The sequence below is a fragment of the Dermochelys coriacea genome, chromosome 15 (assembly GCF_009764565.3).
Source record: "Dermochelys coriacea isolate rDerCor1 chromosome 15, rDerCor1.pri.v4, whole genome shotgun sequence".
Classification (NCBI taxonomy): domain Eukaryota; kingdom Metazoa; phylum Chordata; order Testudines; family Dermochelyidae; genus Dermochelys; species Dermochelys coriacea.
Genome location: NC_050082.1, coordinates 28,747,534 through 28,766,945, shown reverse-complemented (window position 1 = coordinate 28,766,945; position 19,412 = coordinate 28,747,534). Strand labels below are relative to the sequence as shown.

Here is a 19,412-nt window from a genome sequence, read left to right as displayed (position 1 = left end):
ATCGCTGAGGCCTTCTGCCCCAGTGAAATGCCTGTCTGGATAGTTCCTTTAATTTTCCTTTGCAGGCCAACTGAGGGGGAAAGAACAGAGCGGTTCATTAAAGCCAAACTCCGAAGTATCATGATGAGCAAAGACCTGGAAAACGTGACCTCCAAGGAAGTAAGCAAAACTGACCATTTGCTGGCCTGTGACCACTCGGTTCCTGTTGTTGTCCAGAGTATGGGAGGTAGCACTGGATAAGGGTCAGAGAGGACTGGGAGTCAGGACCCTCAGGATATATATTTCCATTGTGCTTACAAGATTCACTCCATGTCCTGGATAAGATTTCTGTTCTCTGTCTCTCAGTTTTCCCATCTGTAAAATAGGATATCATCAACCTCACAGTGGGCTTTTAGAGTCCTTACAACAAGTGATTGAAAAACTCCAGTGGGAGGTCCTATAGGAGCCCAAGGTATAAGGAAACCTGGAAACTGATCCACAATATACCCTGAGTGTGGACTTGCCAGGAGCTTTGTGCAGTGGTAAAAGCCATACAAATTGGTTGCCAGCATTTCTTCTTAGGCTGCCCCGAAAATGCTCAGATTCTTCTGTTTTACTAGAGTTACTCACATGCAGTGTTATAATGTAGAAAGCTGTGGTGGGTTTGGCTTTTAAAGGGAGGGATAAAGAGGAAAATCTATTCCCCTTAAAAATGTTCCTACCTTCCAACTTAAAAGTGAGAAACTTTAAAAGATCTAATTCCCTTTTCACAATGATGCTGCTGTTTTTCACTTGTTTCTAGGGGGTTTTGCTTTTGTTTCTTCGGAGCTAGCACAGTGCAGGGTGTTCAGCACTTCAGGGGAATGCTTCATAGTGAAAAATACCGTAACAGTTTTTGTGTTCATACTGGGTTTTGCATGAAGCTTTATTTACAAAGCCTGAATTTGGGACCTCACGTGACCTTTTACTGAGGTTATTTGTCTCTGAAAGCATTTATGTACTTCTCTATGGACTGTAGTCTCTCTCTCTCTAATGCATGTTTGTATAATTTATTGGCGCTCTCCTTTTAAAAGTGGACAATCATTCTGCACAGCCCACTATCTAGGTGGTATGCTATCATTTCCTAAGTGGCATACTTTGTCATTTTCTGCCCCACAGATACGAAATGAGCTGGAGAAGCAGATGAACTGCAACTTGAAAGAATTCAAGGAATTTATAGACAATGAAATGCTGCTTATCCTGGGGCAGATGGACAAACCATCTCTAATTTTTGATCATCTGTATCTGGTAAGCCATGGAGTCAGAAGTTGTGCTGGGTGTGAGGAGGGGGCATCAGTCAAACACTAGCCGCCACTGGGCTCCAGGCAAGCTGCACTGGGTATAAAGGCTGGAATGGGGAGAAAAACCAGCAGGCGTAGCTTAATGTTGAGCCTATTATACAAGGAGACTATAGGCCTCCTTTCCTTCCTCTCCCTATGTCACTTTAAAGGCCCACATCCCAGCAGCTCTTTCTGCTATCTGAGCCTTCATTCTGAACACACGGGGCTGCACTCATGGGCTGGCAAGAGGGACAGGTTGCCTTCCTGATCCTTTTTCTTCCTGTGAGTGAATGTGCTACATCAGTGGTCTTCTCCTGGCCAGCTCAGCTCAGGAGCAGAACACTTCATGGGCCTGGCATGGTGGAGAGTCCTGTATGTGGTGACATGCTGCGGGGGGACGTTTGTTTCACCTGGCCTTTGAAGAGAAGTAAAGGAGCTGAGGAGCAGACTGACATACAGGGGTGGATTAGGACCTGCTTCTAGGCAGGAGGGTGACTTGGCTGAATGGCATTTTGCTTTTGTAATTGTAGATAATTGGCAGGGGCTAGAGTCTTAGTATGAGAGCTTCTTATTCTAATGGAAAGAAAATAAATAAGAGGTTGCCAGTGGTTGATACAGTACACGGGAAAACAGCCTTCCCTCACGTCCTGAGAACTGCTCTGAGGAAGTGCTTCGTCTTTCCCTTTTCACCTTTTATTCCCACTGCTGTGACTTTCCCCATGTGCACAATAACCTGTTACCCTGCTTTGGAAGTAAGTAGATTTAATAAAATAGTGTCCCGGCCCTGATGTCTGTGCTCCTGTTTGTTGGGTGCACTGTGCACAGGAAAGGCTGCCTTTTATGGATTTATTTCATATTTCTAGGAATAGGAGTCATTTTTCTTTAAGATGGGGTAAGGACCTAGATTGTGACACAGTCCAAATGTACTAGTTATGTGCCCTCTATTTTTGCCTTGCTAAATCAAAGGTAATGATAATATACTAAGAGAGTCAAAGTGCCTACCATGTGGCTGGCTTTATATAAATCATCAGTTTGGAAGGTGATTTGCTCGTTCAGCCTATGAACAGGCTCAGAGCGGGGATGAGTCTCTTGTAATCTCTTGCCACTAGGTGGTACTCCAAACAAAACTGGAAGTTGCCATCCAGAACAAAGATTTAATTGAGACGGGAGCAATTCTGCACTTTGTAGTAATGTCATCTTTTCCATGATAGACTCAGAGGAAATAGGCCTCTGAGGGTGAATCATATTTTAAAATCCTCTTAGTTCTCCATGCAATGTGTTGTACCTGTACCTCTGCAGTAACTTCTCCCATTGCTTTTAGGGGCCATCTCACCCACTCATCCCCAAAGCCCACACCCCCAGCCAGAGACCTCATCCCCCCACACTCCAACCATCTGCCCCAGCCCTGAGCCCTCTCCCATACTCCAAACTCCTCATCCCCACCCCCACCACATGAATTGTGTTATGTGCACTGGTATGCATCACTTCCATATCGGTGCACATAACAATATTCATTCCGCATATGGACTTAAAAAATTAGAGGGAACTCTGATAACGACCACTTTATTTTGCAGAATGTCTGAAGGTTTTCCTATGCAATTTATGTTATTGAAAAGAGGGAATGTTCATTTGTGGTGGGTTTTGTGATGTGCCAGGAACCACCCTGAGACTGTCTAACTCACTTCGTGCAAGCAAGTGAGCAGATCCTGTGCTGCTCACTACCAACTGAGATTGGATCTGAACAGGCAACCTGGAGATGCATCCTTAGTGTCCCACATCCCATCTTCTTTTCCGTTCGGTCCCCTTCATAGGATCGTTCTTTGTGAGCTTTCCTGATTGAAATCCTGCTTAATATTACTTTGTAATCTGGGAACGTTCCCACTGTGCTCCTAACACACTGCATGCATGTTGTCCAAATGTGCCATCTCTGTCGTTTTCTTTAAGTATTAGGGATAATGCTTCCTCAGTTTAGAGGAGGGATGGTTTTGTGGCTAAGGCACAGTTTTGGGACTCAGGAGATCTGAGTTCTTTCCCTGGAACTGTGAAAGCTCTACTCTGTGACCTTGGGCAAGTTACTTAATCTCCTTGTACTTCAGTTTTAGGGATCTGTAGAATAGGGATAATAATATTCTCTGTCTCTTGCCCTTTGTCTGTCTGGCCTGTTTAGGCCTGTTCAGCCAACAATATGATGTGGTTGCAAAAAAGGCTAATATCGTCTGGGGCATGTTAACAGGAGTGTCGTATGTAAGACCTGGGAGGTCGTTGTTCCGCTCTGCTCAGCCCTGGTGAGGCCTCAGCTGGAGCACCGTGTCCAATTCTGGGCGCCGCACTCTAGGAAACGTGGACAAACTGAAGAAAATCCAGAGGAGAGCAACAAAAATGATCAAAGGTTTAGAAACCCTGACCTGTGAGGGAAGGTTAAACAAACTGGGCCTGGTTAGTCTTGAGAAAAGAAGACTGTTGGGGAGGGGGGCCTGAGAACAATCTTCAAATATATTAAGGGCTGTTATAAAGAGGAGTCTGATCTGTTGTTCTCCAGGCTAATGGTAATGGACTTAATCTGCAGCAAGGGAGATTTAGGTTAGATATTAGGAAGAAAATTCTGCCTATAATGGTAGTTAAGCTCTGGAACAGACTTCCAAGGGAAGTTGTAGAATCCCCATCACTGGAGGTTGCTAAGATAAGGTTGGACAGTGCAGCCTGAAATTAGTGCACCGGTCACAGTTGACAGGTTCTTTCCCTTAGGGGCTACATAAATTATGTAACAGGTGGGATTGATGAATCATGGGAATATGAACATAAAAGTTGTATTTATCATCCAGATAAATCAAAGCATTAATGCTACTGAACAAAAAAAATACATATAATAAGAAAGTCCGTAGTGCTGTCATACTCTCAAACTCTTGAGACCCATGAAAAATACTGCTAGAAGAAGGAAGTCAGTGGCGTACACTGTAAGTGGGAGGTGACGGTACAGTTTACACTAGCCTCTAATCCCGATGTGCCCACCTAGGGTCGGGCACGTACTTTTTACTCTTTCCTGTTAAAACCACATGCTAATATATATTAGCCCAAAAGCTTCCTATGTCATAAATCAGGTCAAGAGCCACAGGTTAACAACGAACACCTGTCAGGGATGGTCTAAGTTTATTTGGTCCTGCCTCACCGCAGGGGGCTGGACTGGATGACTTCTTGAGGTCCCTTCCAGGCCTCATTTCTATAATTCTGTGATTGTAAGCTGTTCAGAGCAGGGACTCTTTCTAGGTGTGTTTTGTTTGGGACCTGTATGTGCTCTGTAATATAAATAATAAACCTCAGCCTGAGCTTCCTAGGGTGTCTTCCTGCAGACTGACCACTCTCTCTCTCCTCCTACCTCCCTCTTGCCTCAGAGAGACTCTCAACCTTTTATACTCTTGGGTTGTAGCTAATAGGACCAGTCTGGCCCGGTTGCTAGGATGAGTCAGCAGAATACCTCTGCATTGTCATACAAGGCCCTAGAACCTCATGCCCTGTTATACCCTTTTCAGAAACCATTGCCTACGTTTAGTTTAGTGCTCCTGAGAAAATATTGCCCAGATTGCAAAGAGCACAGTGTTTGATCAGTGACTGTTAAGTGTCCAGCAGAACCAAGGCTTACTGTATGTGTGTGTGACTTGTATCCTAGGGGTCTGAGTGGAATGCCTCCAACCTGGAAGAGCTTCAAGGCTCTGGGTGAGTACTGGCCCTTTCCACTACTTAATGTCGGCTGTTACATGTTAGACTCTTAAATCCTCAAATCACTTGTTTTCAGTTGCGTGTTCGGGTGTCCTGTGAAATGAAATATGATACTTTCAGGCCATACTTCAGTGGATAGGGCACAGGACCGGGACACTTGCCTTCTATTCTCAGTAATGACCTTGGTCCAGATGGTTCCCCTCTTTTTATCTCAGTTTTCTCACCTGTACAATGGAGATAATATTTGTCCTCATATGTAAAGTGCCTTGAGATCTAGGGAAGACAAATCCTCTGTAGGAGTCTAGTTAATACTGAGCGAACTTATTGTTGTCTGAGGTGTGAATTCCCAAATACTTCAAAAGATTACGCATTACGGTATTTGGGGTAAAGCTCTTATCCAAATGGTGAAAAACTGCCTGGAGATGAGCAGAGTTGTGTGAATTGTTCTCCATTCCACTAGTGCAGACAAGGTGGCTGCAGTCATGTCTCTCAGTGAACTCTCATCACTACATCACTTCTTGGTTTTATTTGCTTTAAGTGTTTTAGGGCAATGGGAATTTTGTGTATAAATACTTGCTGCTTGCCCAGGACACATGTCGGCCCCTATATTGAGACTCTGAAAAGTTATTGCTCAACAGCAGGAATAAAGATGTTTAAACTGTAGTCCTTGGGAACAGATGTCTGAACACTTTTTTGAATAAGTAAAACAACTAGCACATTAATCCTTTGATCTGTAGTGATGGTATCCTTGAAATGCTATTTTTAAAAGTCAAAGCTGGACAAATCCTTGAATAAATATCATGTGCTATTGATTTGTCTGAATTACATGAAATAATAACTTAATATGGGCATGCATTCTCTCCCAGTATATGCCAATTTTATTATAAAAATCCTGCTGTTATATCCTGCAGAAGTAGAGTAAAATGATGCAACTTTCATTTCATATTTCTGGTTGGAAGAAGGAAGAAAGGATGAGCTTGTTATGAAAGCACAAGTTTGAGATTCAGGACTCCCGGGTTCTTTTCCTAGCACTGCCGATGATTCATTGTGAGACTTGGATCAAGTTTCGGCACCTCTCTCTCCCTCAGCTTTCCCGTTGGTAGAGTGGGCAAGTCACTTTCCCTCTGTTCTCCATCTTTACATGGGACAATGATAGTAGAGAGAGATGAGTTGGGGGCTCAATTCAGCCAGTCCTTCACATGTAGAACTCCAGCTGATTTAATCGGATGCGGAGGCTTAGAGGTTTTGGGCTGCTGATCGTCCCATGCAGTAAGAGCACCCATGTTACACTGGGTTGTGTATGGTTTATCACATGAATTCCAGTTCCCCTTCCAGGGCTGTGATAAGTAAACTCTCCGCCTTTGTTTCCTTTTGCATCCTGCAGCGTCTACTACATTTTAAATGTCACCAGGGAGATTGATAATTTTTTTCCTGGTCTGTTCGCGTATCATAATATCCGGGTGTACGACGAGGAGACAACAGACCTCCTGGCTCACTGGAATGAGGCATATCATTTCATAAATAAAGCCAAGTAAGTGGATGGAGATGAGCGAGCCAGTGCTTGGGGACGTCGGAGGTCGGGATAAGAACCTGTCATTGGAATCTGTGCAGTGATGTTGAGTCCTTGCATGACACCGAGGCGCTTCCTCCAGCAGGGGGCAAGGGAGCTCCCTCACCAGTACCGTGGCTATTGTAAGGATGGTGTTGTGCCCTCGGCACGCTGCTGAATAGCATTTCAGCAGAGGATATGGAACCATTTACAGAAGCTTTTTGAAACCTGCCTCCCTCTGAATTCCCTGTTTGTCATAGAGCTGTGGTTCCCATTTCAGGGCAAGTGCAAAGAGAAGTGTATTCAATAGGGAAGTAACCACCCTGCTGTCTAGTACTGGAAACTCATTGCTTTCGGAGAAGTCCTGAACAGTGTCCATGCATCTGTTCTGGCTTTGACTCTGTCCTCAGCAGCCAGTTCCCTGGACTCCTTCGTGCTCCCAGGTCGTTGTCCCTAGGTTTGGCACAATAACTCATTCAGTGCCTTAACTGCCATGTCAGTTAAGTAGCTCTACCAGGCCAATTAAGTAGCTGTCCCTTTGCTGCTTAATTACTGGGCTCTTTGTGAGGCGCTGAAGATGTTTCTGGGATCCCTGCTCTTGCAAAGGCCTTTGAAAAGGGAGTTCAGTTGGACCCCTGGAATGCCCAAATACCACGTCTGTTCCCGTCACTGGTTAATCATTAACCCCTTCACAACCAGTCACAATCGTGCTGAGATTTTATTTTGGCACCTTGTTCAACTTGCTTTTTTGTTTCCCTTTTTTAAAAACAGAATGTTTGTTTGTTTCCAGTAATGAAGCTACATTCTGTTTGTGTTTGCACCTAACACCCTAAAAGATTCAAGAGCCCCTAAGGGTTCTTCTGATGAAGTAAAACATTTTGAAATCCTTGAATTTTGTCTGTGATAGAATAAGCAGAGCAATGGCTCCCTGCAACAGTTAGTGACATGAACCACTCACATTCTTCTGGGGTTTCAGCATGTGGCTTGTAACTTGATGGGCTTTTCTTCATTCGGATCTGCATGGGGTAGCTGGACAGTGACACCTGATTAATTTGGCCTCTTTCATTAATTGGCCAAATCCTGCCCTAAGTAAGGACCAAATCATTAGGGTTGCAGGGGTGTAACTAGCAGTTGAATTTGACTTTGTCCATCAGCCACAATGCCAGGATTAATAATGGGCTCAAAAAGTAAGGGACTGCATCTGAAGCTGTGGAGGTCCCATCCCTGACCGATTGTGACACAATTCTGCCAGGTGATGTAATAGACGTTGAGGTTCCTAAATACATAGCAGGAGACACTTATTCCCATGTGTGATCCATCATTCAGTTGCCTTGCCTCCACCTTTGAAGATGGGGACCTGGCATAAGGGCCTTCTTGCCAGGCCCTGCTGGGCCTCCAACCCTGTTACTTGCTCTTCAGATTGCACCAACCTCTCTGAGGAAGCCTCTTTATTTGTGAGACTTCTTGCTCTGTGATTTTCATCCAGTCACTCCACCCTCCAGGGCACAGGTGATACAGAAGCCCTAATGTGCAGTGAACACTGCAGGGGGGTCTGGTAGGGAACCCACCATGCCTGCTCAGTCCACATCTCCAAAGACAGGGACATGCAGATAAAGGGAGCTTTGGATAGTATCTGAAATAGCAGTGTGGTTGACGCGAGAGGAGAGTGGTTGGGGGTGTCACACTTCTCCAAATCTTAACTTTCCTGGAGAGTTTATTTTCTTGGACCATTTAACCCAAACCAATTAACTCCCTCTGAGCTGTGACGTTGGCTTGGTAAGGCGAACAAATGATCACTGGATGATCATTCCATGCACCATATAAACCTGTGATAGTAAAACTTAATAAACAAAAGGATTTGAGATATAGTTTTTCTTATTTTTTGCCTTCCTCTCTAGGAAAAATCACTCTAAGTGTCTGGTACACTGCAAAATGGGTGTTAGCCGGTCTGCCTCAACAGTTATAGCTTATGCAATGAAGGAATTTGGCTGGTCCTTGGAAAAAGCCTATAATTACGTGAAGCAAAAACGCAGCATTGCAAGACCAAATGCAGGCTTCATGAAACAGCTGCTGGAATATGAAGGGATTTTAGATGCAAGGTAAGGTGATGGGTGGAATGAGAAGGTGACTTGCAAGGAAACAAAAAGAGCCTGTTGCAGACTAGGATGTCTCACAAAGCAGGATTAGCAATTTGCAGTTGTGTGCACGCACATGTGGGGCCTATGCTGGGCAAATAAGTTAAAAATTATCAGAGTTGCTTGGAAAGGGGGGAACACAATTTTGTGAAAAACGGGAAGAGAAAGCAGTTTTTGGTCAATGTTTCAGTAGCTGTTTCAGGTGTGGGTTGGAGCTAGGGCTGCTACAGGAAGCGGGTCTGGCGCAGCTGCTGCCACGGAACACATCGAGGTGCCACTGTGCTACTGTTGCTACAAGGCTTAAATGGTGATCTGTTGGCTCTTCTGTCCACTCAAGGAGCACAATCACCGAGTAAGGGGTATTGGGCCCAGCGAGCTCATTGGATGGCTGGGCTCCCATGCCTGGAGCCAGCTGAGTACCTGAGGCTGCATAGACGTGCATAGGACAAAGTCCTGAAGTTGGGGAAGTCTTCCTGAGCAAGGACAACTGGATTCGGCCCTTAGTTGGTTGTTGCTGAGCATCTTTTTTAAGTTATACTCGAGTGACTGATACGTGTTTTATGTGCACTTGATCTGGATGCTTTCAGCTGCTGCATAATTTCTGGAGGACTTTGTTTCTGTTTCTTCATTATGTGCATATCGCCTTCATTTCCATCACAGCTAACTATGGATGTGGTCAATGCCATTTAAATCAGTTACCTGATTCTTGAGGACTTTGGTTGCTGTTGTTTTTCTTCCCTTAAATCTTACATAATGACCCAGCCATTTGTTCCCTTGTTTAGATCAGAGCCTGACTGCTTCGTTCGTCCTGCTCCTCTGCCCTGTGTTGCCACTATCCTCTGTAGTGGGTGATCTGCTGGGATTGCATGTTTCCGCCAAAGGTTTCTGAGGGGCGTGACTTGTATAGGGCAGGGCACTGTGATGCATTTACATACAACAGCTGCTGAGTGTTTGATTGTAGTAATTTGTGCCTTTTATTTTTCTCCCCAGCAAACAGCGTCACAACAAGCTGTGGAAGCAGCAAGCAGAGAGCAATCTACCCCAGAATGCAGATGATTCTACGGGGCCCAGTGACTTCCTGCTCGATAGCTTAGACATCGATCTAGAAAACCGCCTATCTGACCTGGACACACCTTCACAGTCCACGTACTTGGACAACAGAGCCAATATGGAGGCCGGAGGGTTTCACTACTGCTTCCGGCGCCTGTCTGACTCGCTGCTGGAGAACAAGCTGCCTGGTGACAGGGAAATATTTTTCCAGGTGGAGGATCTGGAGCGAGACGTACTTTCAGAGCAGGCCAATTTGCTGGTGGATCAGCCTCCCCCAGTCCCTCCTGAGGCTGTGGCAGAGACAATGAAGGCCAAGGAAAAAGTGGAACCATTGTCAGAGCTGAGAAGTTTCTGCGAGAAGGAAGTGAAGAAGTTGGAGTCCAGCATGCCAAAGGGGAGGAGTATGCCCAGCCAGGCAGATCCGGAAAAGGAAAGCATCAGGGAGGAAAATCCCGTGGAGAGGTGGAAGCGGCGCTTATCTGTGCACAAGGAGGAGAACTTACTGAACAGAGAGAACTTGAATAACAACAACAGCAAGAGGAGCTGCCCAGAGGAGTTCGAGGTGCGTATGGGCTTAAACGTAGATGATTAGTAACACCTGACACCGTGTGCATGAGACAACTCTCCACGTCCTAAGAGTATGATGTAATTTGGTTTGGAAGTGAAGGCTCCTGTAGTAGCGCCTGTCTCCATGCAGAGCCTTTCCTTGTAGAAGTGCTTCTGAACATCGCTTTGCTTGCACAAGTTGTGGAGCCAGCCACCAAAGAGAGCATGCAGCTACGTGAACATGCTATAAACCTCTCAGGGGAGCCGCCTTTCATGACCATCACTTGAAATGGTTGGTTTCCTCCAACTCCAGACACTGTCAGCTGGGAATCCTCGTGGCTTGACTCCCACTGCTGAGCCCAGACTTCAGCAGTAATGGAGAGGGCCTTCCTTTAAAGCCCCTTGGAGTCCTTATAAATAAAATGTTTCCTGTTGTTCTGTGTCTTCCCTTTCAATCTGCAAATTTGTCTTATTTTAAACTAACCTGACTCTGCTATTCTGCATCCACACTAAATTGTTTGTCTGACTTCTTATTGCCTATTCTTTCCTTTTATAGCGCGATGCCATATTTGGAATCCTCAGTAAAGTCAAGCCTTCCTACCAGTCATGCACTGACTGCATGTATTCCTCAGCCAGTGCATCCGCTGAAGCCTCTGGGGAGCAGTGTGAGACGCTGAATCCAGCTGCCGCATGCTGCAGTTCTACAGTCTGCACTCAGCCTTTGCTCCTCTCCCATGTGACTTCTAACTTGTTGGACCAAATGCCTAGCAAGTCGCAGGCTGAGGAAGTAATCAGGGCTAAGAATGATGGCTTGCCTCCATTACTGCAGGGAACTAGTATTTTGGAAGGTGGCACCTGCAAACCTGTGGCGGATCAGCATTGCAATATTTCTGAGAAGCCAAAGGATGCACCAAAAACATCTGTCAAAGCACTGCTTGCCAGGAGAAATTCCCACTGTGAGAAGAGCCCTCTGAATACAGAAGTGATGAAGGAAGAGTCTCCATCCAGAAAAGATGTCAAACCCACGAAGGACCTGAAGTACTTGCTGTTTAGTAAAGATTTGGAAAAGCCAACCACAAACAGTTATTTGATGCAGCATCAAGAATCTCTTATTCAGCTTCAAAAAGCTGGTTTAGTTAGGAAGCATACCAAAGAACTGGAGCGTCTGAAGAGTGTGCCGTCAGAATCCTCGTCACTGGTAAGAGAGAGCTCTGTGAGCAGAATTGATGCTAGTATACCAGAGGAAAACCAAGATTTGGCTTTGCACCAAGGCCCAGTATCTCTTCTGGGCCCAGCACCTTTAATATCCGAAGACACAGAGAATGATGTGGAGAAGTTAGAGGCCAAAAACCCATTACAGGGACTGTCTCAGAAAACCTCCACACCTGTCCTGTGCAGGCTGGAACACATGAGCAGTTACACAAAGGACTTTCTGAAGACCATATGCTATACGCCATCATCTTCCAGGAGTTCCAACTTGACACGCAGTTCTAGTAGCGACAGCATACACAGTGTGCATGGGAAACCCGGCCTGGTAAAACAACGTACTCAGGAAATTGAAACCAGGCTACGACTTGCTGGTTTAACTGTTTCTTCCCCTCTGAAGAGATCCAATTCTCTTGCCAAGCTAGGATGTCTTAACTTGTCCTCTGAGGACTTATCGAGTGACATGGACGTGTCAACACTAATGAACTCAAAAGAGGCCAAATTGAGTGAGTCTTCCATTCTTTGCGAGTCACAATCCGCTCTGAGGAGTGTGGACGTAAACTCCAAACTACTAGCAAATTCAGCCACAGGAAACTTGAAGAGCACACTTTGGAAGGGCAAAAGTTGACATGTTCTGGTGTGTGTTGTTTTTTTTTAAATCAGCATTTATTGCCTGAACCCAATGCCATTTTATCATCTGAAACAAAATAGTTCAGCTGATACACGTCTTTATCCCCTTCCTTGTGCAGTAAGTGGGGAGAAAGAGGGACATAACTGACATGGGTGAATGGCACAGTGAAAAAAAACATTGCATAGCTTGGAAGAGGACGTGGTGTGTGAACTGCCTACTGTTTCTATAGGACAATATTCCCAGTACTGTTTGCCAAGTATAGTTATGTTAAAATATATATAATGTAAAAAAATGCTGAAAATATTGTTTCAAAGTCTCAACAAAAGTCATGGCATTTTAAATTTTTTTTTTAATTTTGCAAAACGAACATAGCACAAGTCTCTAGTTTAAACAGCCACTTGTGGAAAAACCTGTAGATGGCAACATAAACTCTACCTCTGTTCTAGCTGATTTCTGTGTTAATTTTTTAAGGCTTATTCCAGGATATTTAAAGTTTTTTGAAAAGCATTCCTACGACATCAACTGTAAAGATCCAAAAGAGTGTTGAGGTGTAGGCTTTACTGTACTGAGTAACTCTAACTATGAAGTCAAGTGAAAAAATGTAGAGCTGTTGTTTTATTGACTACGTGATCTGCTGACCCGATAGTTCCTCTTTACTGTATAATCAGGATTAGCTGTCATAGTGTCTTGTGTTAATAACAGAATGACATCTAGGCTGTGTGTTTTGAAGGTTTCTGTTAAAGTGGAGAAATGTCTTGTTCTTCAGGTATTGTTGCTCTTGTTGTGGTTTTATAGTTATCCCAGTAATAATGACAAGCCTGGCCAGTGGGTGACCATGAACCATTGTGAAATGTGTGTGATGCTGGAGTCAGTGGTGTAGCACTTGTGTTTCAGAAGCCCTGCTTTATCAGACTGTTGATGGCATGCATTGCAGATGAGAAGACGGCTGACCTGTCTCATCCTACGGAGGGCAGACAGTTGGCTTTATTGTCATTCTGAAACCTGGGGAAATGATAAGGTAGTTTATTTGGTAGAACATTTCTTGCATCCTGGAGTTTGCAGCAGAAATGCAAAGCAGCAGCAGGTTATCTCAGGAAGGTGTATGGTTGTCACTGAGCTCTGAAGCTGTTTAGAAGTCCCCATGTTGAGTAACATCCAAAGGGTTTATTTTTTCATCATCGGGAAGCAGTGGGGGAGGATGAGTATTCTGCTCTTGTTTGTTTATAGAACATATTGTCTGGGATGCACAAATTAATTTCAGTGATGGTCTTCTCCTGATGACAATAGAAGTGCAAATTCTGCTCTTGGATGAACATGTGGTGCTCCCCTGGGCTTCACTGATCTTACACACACCCATCCCAGGGCAGAGTTTGGGGCCAGTGCAAGGAAGAGGCAGTAGTTTTACTAGCCTAGCCTAAATGGAATATAGCAATATCTCAGAAAGGAAGGAAAAGTGGAGAGCTAGATTAGTTTCCATAGTGTTAAACAACCATTAAGTCTTCTACATGGTACTGCTAGCTAGATTTCTGATATGGTAAGGCATTTAGGGCTCAGTCCTATACCCCCTGAAGTCAGTGGCTTCAGTTGTGCAGGATTACCTCTTAGAGCAGAGCCATTGGCTGTATAGGTCATTCTTTTTTCATCAGCTGCTTGGTACTAGTTTCTGTTGGAGGTTTATGGCCAACTCAGAAACACTCCATTTCCACTTAGTTCTCATTCAGGCAAGTGGGAGTCTGTAAAATCTTGGGCACAGACCTCAGGATTCAGCCCTTGATGATGAAACAGAATTCAAGTAAAAATGGGGATAATCAAAATGAGTGAGTGAGATTTAGATAAGAAATCTGTTTGAGCCACTTCCAGAGAGAGGCCGGTTGGACACACAGATAACCCAGTTTAGCCCTAAAATGCTGTCCCTCAACAAAGGAGCACTCCCAGCATCATGGTAACCAGCTCCATATTCATTTCTGGGTCCTTGTCTTCACACCCAGTGACCGTTTATTACAGAACTATTTCAGATAAATATTGTAGTACCATTGCCTTCCCGCCCCTGCCAGGTGCAACATGCCTCCAAGGAGGCCCTTTGCCTCTGGGGTGTGTAACACATTATGGTAGAATGCATTTGCCAGCCTGGTAGAAAAAGCACATTTAAAAAAACCTCCAAAACTCTGGGAGATACATTTTTGCCAAATTAAGGATATAATTTTCAAAAGTGCCTCAGTCACTGAGGAGTCTGAGTCCCATTGCATATCAGTTGGATTTAGACTTAAGTGACTTAAGCACTTTTGAAAATGGGACTTAGGCTCCTAAATTTTTAAAAATGCCTGAATTCCATGTGTTAGACTAACTTTGGTGTCACAGTGAAATTTAAAGCGTGATGGCAACAAACTATGGATTTGTTGCGGTCTGTGGTTTTAACAACCGGGTCCATGTGAGTCTGAGCTGTTTTTTTCAAAAATCTGTATTTGCAGAGCCGTTGCTGGATAAAGCCTTTCAGATGGGGATGGAAAGTGAAGAGTGCAACTTTGAACAGCAGATCCTACAACCTGCCATTTAAAATGTTTGAATACCCATTTGGGAAGTGTCCCTTGGTTTCCACCATTTAGAATACCATGGATTTCTTTTTTTTTTTTTTAAGTAACTCCCCCAGTTTTGTACTAAAAGCAGGAGAAATATGGGCTGGGAAGCAGTAGATAAATATTTCTCCTTTGATAGAGGGGTCAAAAATGTATATACATCTTGAGCATATGGCAAATTTGCCATTTCATGTGTGAAAGAAGCAAAAGCTTCTCAAGCAAGGCACACAATGGCAATATCTCGGAGGACGTGAAACGTTTTGTAATTCACGTTTTCTAGTGTCGGGAAACCGATGTCATTGCTAGAATTGGACCTTCCCTTAGCTGCAATGTTTGTGTTATTGTCTGGCTGTAAAACTTCAGAAGTGGATTTAGCATGGACACTTCCTTTGATGCTGTGATTGTCGTTGGTTCTTGGTGCGGTTCTTTTCACTGAACCCACCCTTTTGTGCGTCTTGGAAATCAATACGGACTAGATCACTTCAATACACTGTGAATTCACTGACGCATGCCCCCCCTTCCCTCCCCAGTTGTGACATTTCAGTTTTGCTGTATCTGGGGTGTGGTGGTGTATCTAAAATATTAATGTTGTTATTATGTGCCTAATGTCAAAGCATCATGAGTGCGTTTCCAGGTCCATATCTACTGTAGTGTATTCCATATATTTTTATTACTTGTCTTATAGTTGTTCTTACTTGGGTTTTATTTGTAAAAGATGGATTGGGAAGGAGGGGGGGTAGTGAGCATGGGTAAAGCCATGGCACTGTGCTTAATTATTGCATGGCGGCAAAGGATTTCTTCAGAGCCTATTAGCCCATGCTGAAATTATCAGCTAAGGTATTTTTGAAAGCTGTTAATCTGTTCACCAGCTCCATCCAAACCACAACATTGTGCTAAAGCCAGTTGCACTGTTGTTTGGATTCTCCCTGTCTGCAAATCTGTGCACCTGTTCACACTGACAGTCTTCTCTCCCGAGGAGAGGCCCTTTCCCATCTGACACCGTTGGACAAAGACTGCCCTTATTTACACCCATGCTATTCCATTGAAGCTGGAGCTGAAAGGCAGAATTTGACCTAGTTATTTTATTTAATTTCTATTTTCCCGTGGATTTTTGCTAGCCCTCTTTATCCAGATAACCCTAAAGGATCCCTAATAGTGTCACTGTAGGATAAAGCAGATAGTTAACCCCTCATGGCTAGGACTGCACAGTGTTATTAAGCAAGATCGTGTTCTTCTCTTGTGGAGAGATGGTCACTTAGGTCCAAATTTTGCATGCAAAAAGAAGTGTGTGTGGTGATATTTGTAATTCTCCCAGTTGTGTGTGCAGATCACACGTGTGCATACAATACATTGGCTAGGTTAGACGAGGATTGTTAAAAGTGCTGATCTCTGGTCTGATTGCTCCCACTGAAGTCAATGGGAGTCTTAACTGTTGATTTCAATGGGCGTAGAGGCAGGCCAATGATGAGTGCTTCTGAAAATCCCCTGTGTAATTGCCTGTTTCCAAGAATGGCAGGAGTGACACACACAGATGTGGCCATTTAATTTTGTTTCTGCAGATTGTTTTGCACCTGCGAGTTGGCTGCTGCCTTGTGAAGATGCCTTAACACCTACTGTTCCCATCCCCACTGCCAATGAGCTGTAATTCCATCTATTTGCTTGGGGTGGGGACATGCACTCCTCACAGCACTAACTGCCAGTAGGGAACCAACCCCAGGCAGTAAGACACTGCAGTATATTAATACACATTGCCGTTGTTCACAAGGTCATTGCCATGTATGCCCAATTTGACATTTGTTGGCCAACCCATTGTAGCTTGTACTAAGAGAGAAGCTTAACAGGTGCTTAGACTTGAAGAACTTCAGAAAATTTCCAAGTTGTTTTAACGATACAAGTGAACAAACCTATTTCCTTCCTGTTTTCTTCTTCTATGACCTGCCAAATTCTGCTGCGTACAAACTACTGCTTTGGTAGTTTAGTTTTCAGTTGACTACAATGTCCATATCGTGATTGGGAAAAAAATCTCACAGACTCCGTTATTTTGTGGAACATAACTGTGTCACCACACACATAATGTAGCGTATCAAACTTGAAGATCCATTGCTGCTTAGTGCAACACAATACTGTTGATACATGTAGTTTATTTTTAATTTTTTTTAAGTCAATGTATGCGTAGAGGCTATAGCATGCCAATTCGAAGTTTTTGTAGCCAAAAGATGCAGTGCTTGCAGGGTTGTTAGTCTCGATGCATGAAAATATAGTTATTTTCTTTCTCTCCTATGTATTGTAATTGTTCTTTTACAATTGAGTGCCTTAATAATAGTTTACAAATACTGTGTATTTATGCTGAGCTGGTAAATGCTGCTGTTTTGCTGTTTTGTCTTGGTGCTTTGATGTTTCAGTGTAAGTAAGACCATTACTATTTGTGTGTATGATTCCTGTATAATGGTCCCTGATCTCAGAACTGCTAATCAGTTTTCCTTTGCTACATGTATGGATAAAACGATGGGCTTTGTAAATGGATCCCACATAAATTCCAGCTTCTGTTGCTCTGGCCCCATCACTTATGATTTATCTCTGCAGACAGTGCAGGCAAGGGAGGGCTCGACAAGACATTCCAAAGATGGAAGGCCATCGTTGCACTTGGAAGAGTTACAGGCATGATCTATGCCAAGGAACACTCCAACATCAAATCTGAAATGCACAAACTGGCACCTTATTTCCAGCGTATGCTTTTTTTTGTTCCTTGTTTTAGAAATAGCACCGTTTTGGTCATCATTTCTCAATGTGTTCTTTAACTAAATAATATGCCCCTTCATGTCGCAGACACTGGTCTGCTCTTCTTGCCTGAGAGTTGACCCAGGACCCATGAATAGTTACCATCCTTGTTAGATAAGCTGCGGACATGAATGAATGGGTGAATAACCAGTCGCTGTTTCAGTGCATTGCTGTACTCTTATAACAGTGTTCTTTTTATTTCATTGTATTTCTTGATTCTGGTTTTTATATTTAAATATGCAGTATCTTTTGTACTGTACATTTGCAGTAGGGGATGCATAATGCACTTTTTTTTTTTTTACTTTTGTTGGTAAAAGTGTACTGTATGTGCTTCTTGTGAGGAAAATAAACATTTTTTTCTTTACAAGTGAGGTTTGCACTATCTCTTGAGTAATGTCCATCGCATAGTCCGCTTGTGGTCAGCATTTCAAAGCAGATGACTGGCCAGTGCAAGCCTCCGAAATGTTGTGTACAGTATATTACAGGGGAGTCAATGTCAGTAAACAGCTGTCGCTGAAAAGGGGGTACTACCTTTGCAGCTGACCTATAGGGCCAGACTCGGTGATGATGAATGTGGGGATGTATGTCACGAGCCAGATTCTTATGTAAGTGGCCACCACTGCATTGCCAGCCCACCAAAACCTGTGGAGTGGCGTTGGTGAAACTGAGATCAGAATCTGACCCCAGGAGTAAGTGGGCATGGTCAGGGAGGGTAGCTAGCACCAATCTCTCTGGTATTAGGTGGGGGTGCAAATGCATGTAATGTTTTGTGATAGGAATGGTGTGGGAAGCAGGAAAGAGAAAAAGGAACCAGCAGGCGGGGGTGAGATCAAGCAGCTTCCCTCTCTCCCCCCACAAGTTTTATCTCCTCCACGCCTCCTTTTTGTTACATGTCCTCTTTCTCCCCTCACTGTGTAAGCCAGGCTTGTGTTGTACAATCACCGAGATCAGACTGGAGCGTGCTTACTCCCCTTTCCACCTTCAGCTGTTGTCACAGTACCACTGCTGAGTTTAGCTAAGGGGGAATTGTGCCTATTTGGCCCCAGTAAGATCTTGTTACACCAGTGACTTGCTTTCTTCCTGAAACACCTGACCCAGGGAGTGCAGAGCCCAGGGGTAATGAGGAAGGAGATACAAAAATGGGGACTGGGTTAGAGAGGCAGCAGACTCCAGAGATCCAAAAGAAATTGGTCCTTGAGATGACCTAGCAACACTGAGGTAACTGATTCATGCTGCAACTTCTCCAAGCTCATGGTGCAGTTTTGCTAGTATTCTTCACTGTGAAGAGGTTTTAGCATCAGCATTCGACTCTCATCTCCCAGTGACTTTGCTGTCTTTTAACTTTGAGAATGTTTACCCCTTTGTTTGCTGGGGTTATTTAATCCCATTTACTTAATTTTTGGAAATAAAGTCTGAGTGTGGGCTGCAAGTCTTTTTTAGTTTCTTTTGGGGGCGGGAAGGGGCTGTTTGAAATAAAAATAGAAATCCGTTTAATGGAGGAGGAACAGGAATTAAATATACAATGGCAATAGATTTTTTTAAGAGACTGGAGTTTGGATTTAAGGAAACTCTCAGAGTCTGAGCATCTCAAAGCATCTTACCCCCATTAATGAGTTGAATGCCAATAGCATGGTGTCTGTGCAGGCAAATGCAGCAGCTATTACATGCTAAGCAATATTTTGTCCACAGCACAGGAGAATTTATTTTATTTGAGAGGATACATGGCATTATCTGACAGTGCCATGGGCTCTTTAACTCCCAGCAGACGTAGTGAGTGGAAACCTGCGTTTTAATGTTTCCTTCAAAGAACAAATAACTAGCATTAAAGCAGATTAATTGTAAGTTACAAGATGTAACTGGGAAAATGAAGCCTCTTTCGTGATGAGTCAACTCTGCTCCAGACCAAAGTTCCATAGGACGTAGGATCAGCCC

The 19,412-nt window shown here is 43.9% G+C and overlaps 1 protein-coding gene across 2 annotated transcripts in view; it reads left to right on the top strand.

Moving 5' to 3' along the window:
* Positions 1–17,849, top strand: part of SSH1 (slingshot protein phosphatase 1) — a 54,523-nt gene extending 36,674 nt beyond the window's left edge. For both annotated transcript variants that reach the window (XM_038373726.2, XM_038373729.2), the window contains 7 exons: positions 66–159; positions 1,138–1,266; positions 4,963–5,009; positions 6,397–6,543; positions 8,460–8,660; positions 9,687–10,308; positions 10,849–17,849. In XM_038373726.2, coding sequence (XP_038229654.1) covers positions 66–159; positions 1,138–1,266; positions 4,963–5,009; positions 6,397–6,543; positions 8,460–8,660; positions 9,687–10,308; positions 10,849–12,126 — 2,518 coding nt within the window. In that variant the 3' untranslated portion in view covers positions 12,127–17,849. The remainder of the gene's footprint in view (positions 1–65; positions 160–1,137; positions 1,267–4,962; positions 5,010–6,396; positions 6,544–8,459; positions 8,661–9,686; positions 10,309–10,848) is intronic.
* Positions 17,850–19,412: the final 1,563 nt, after the last annotated feature.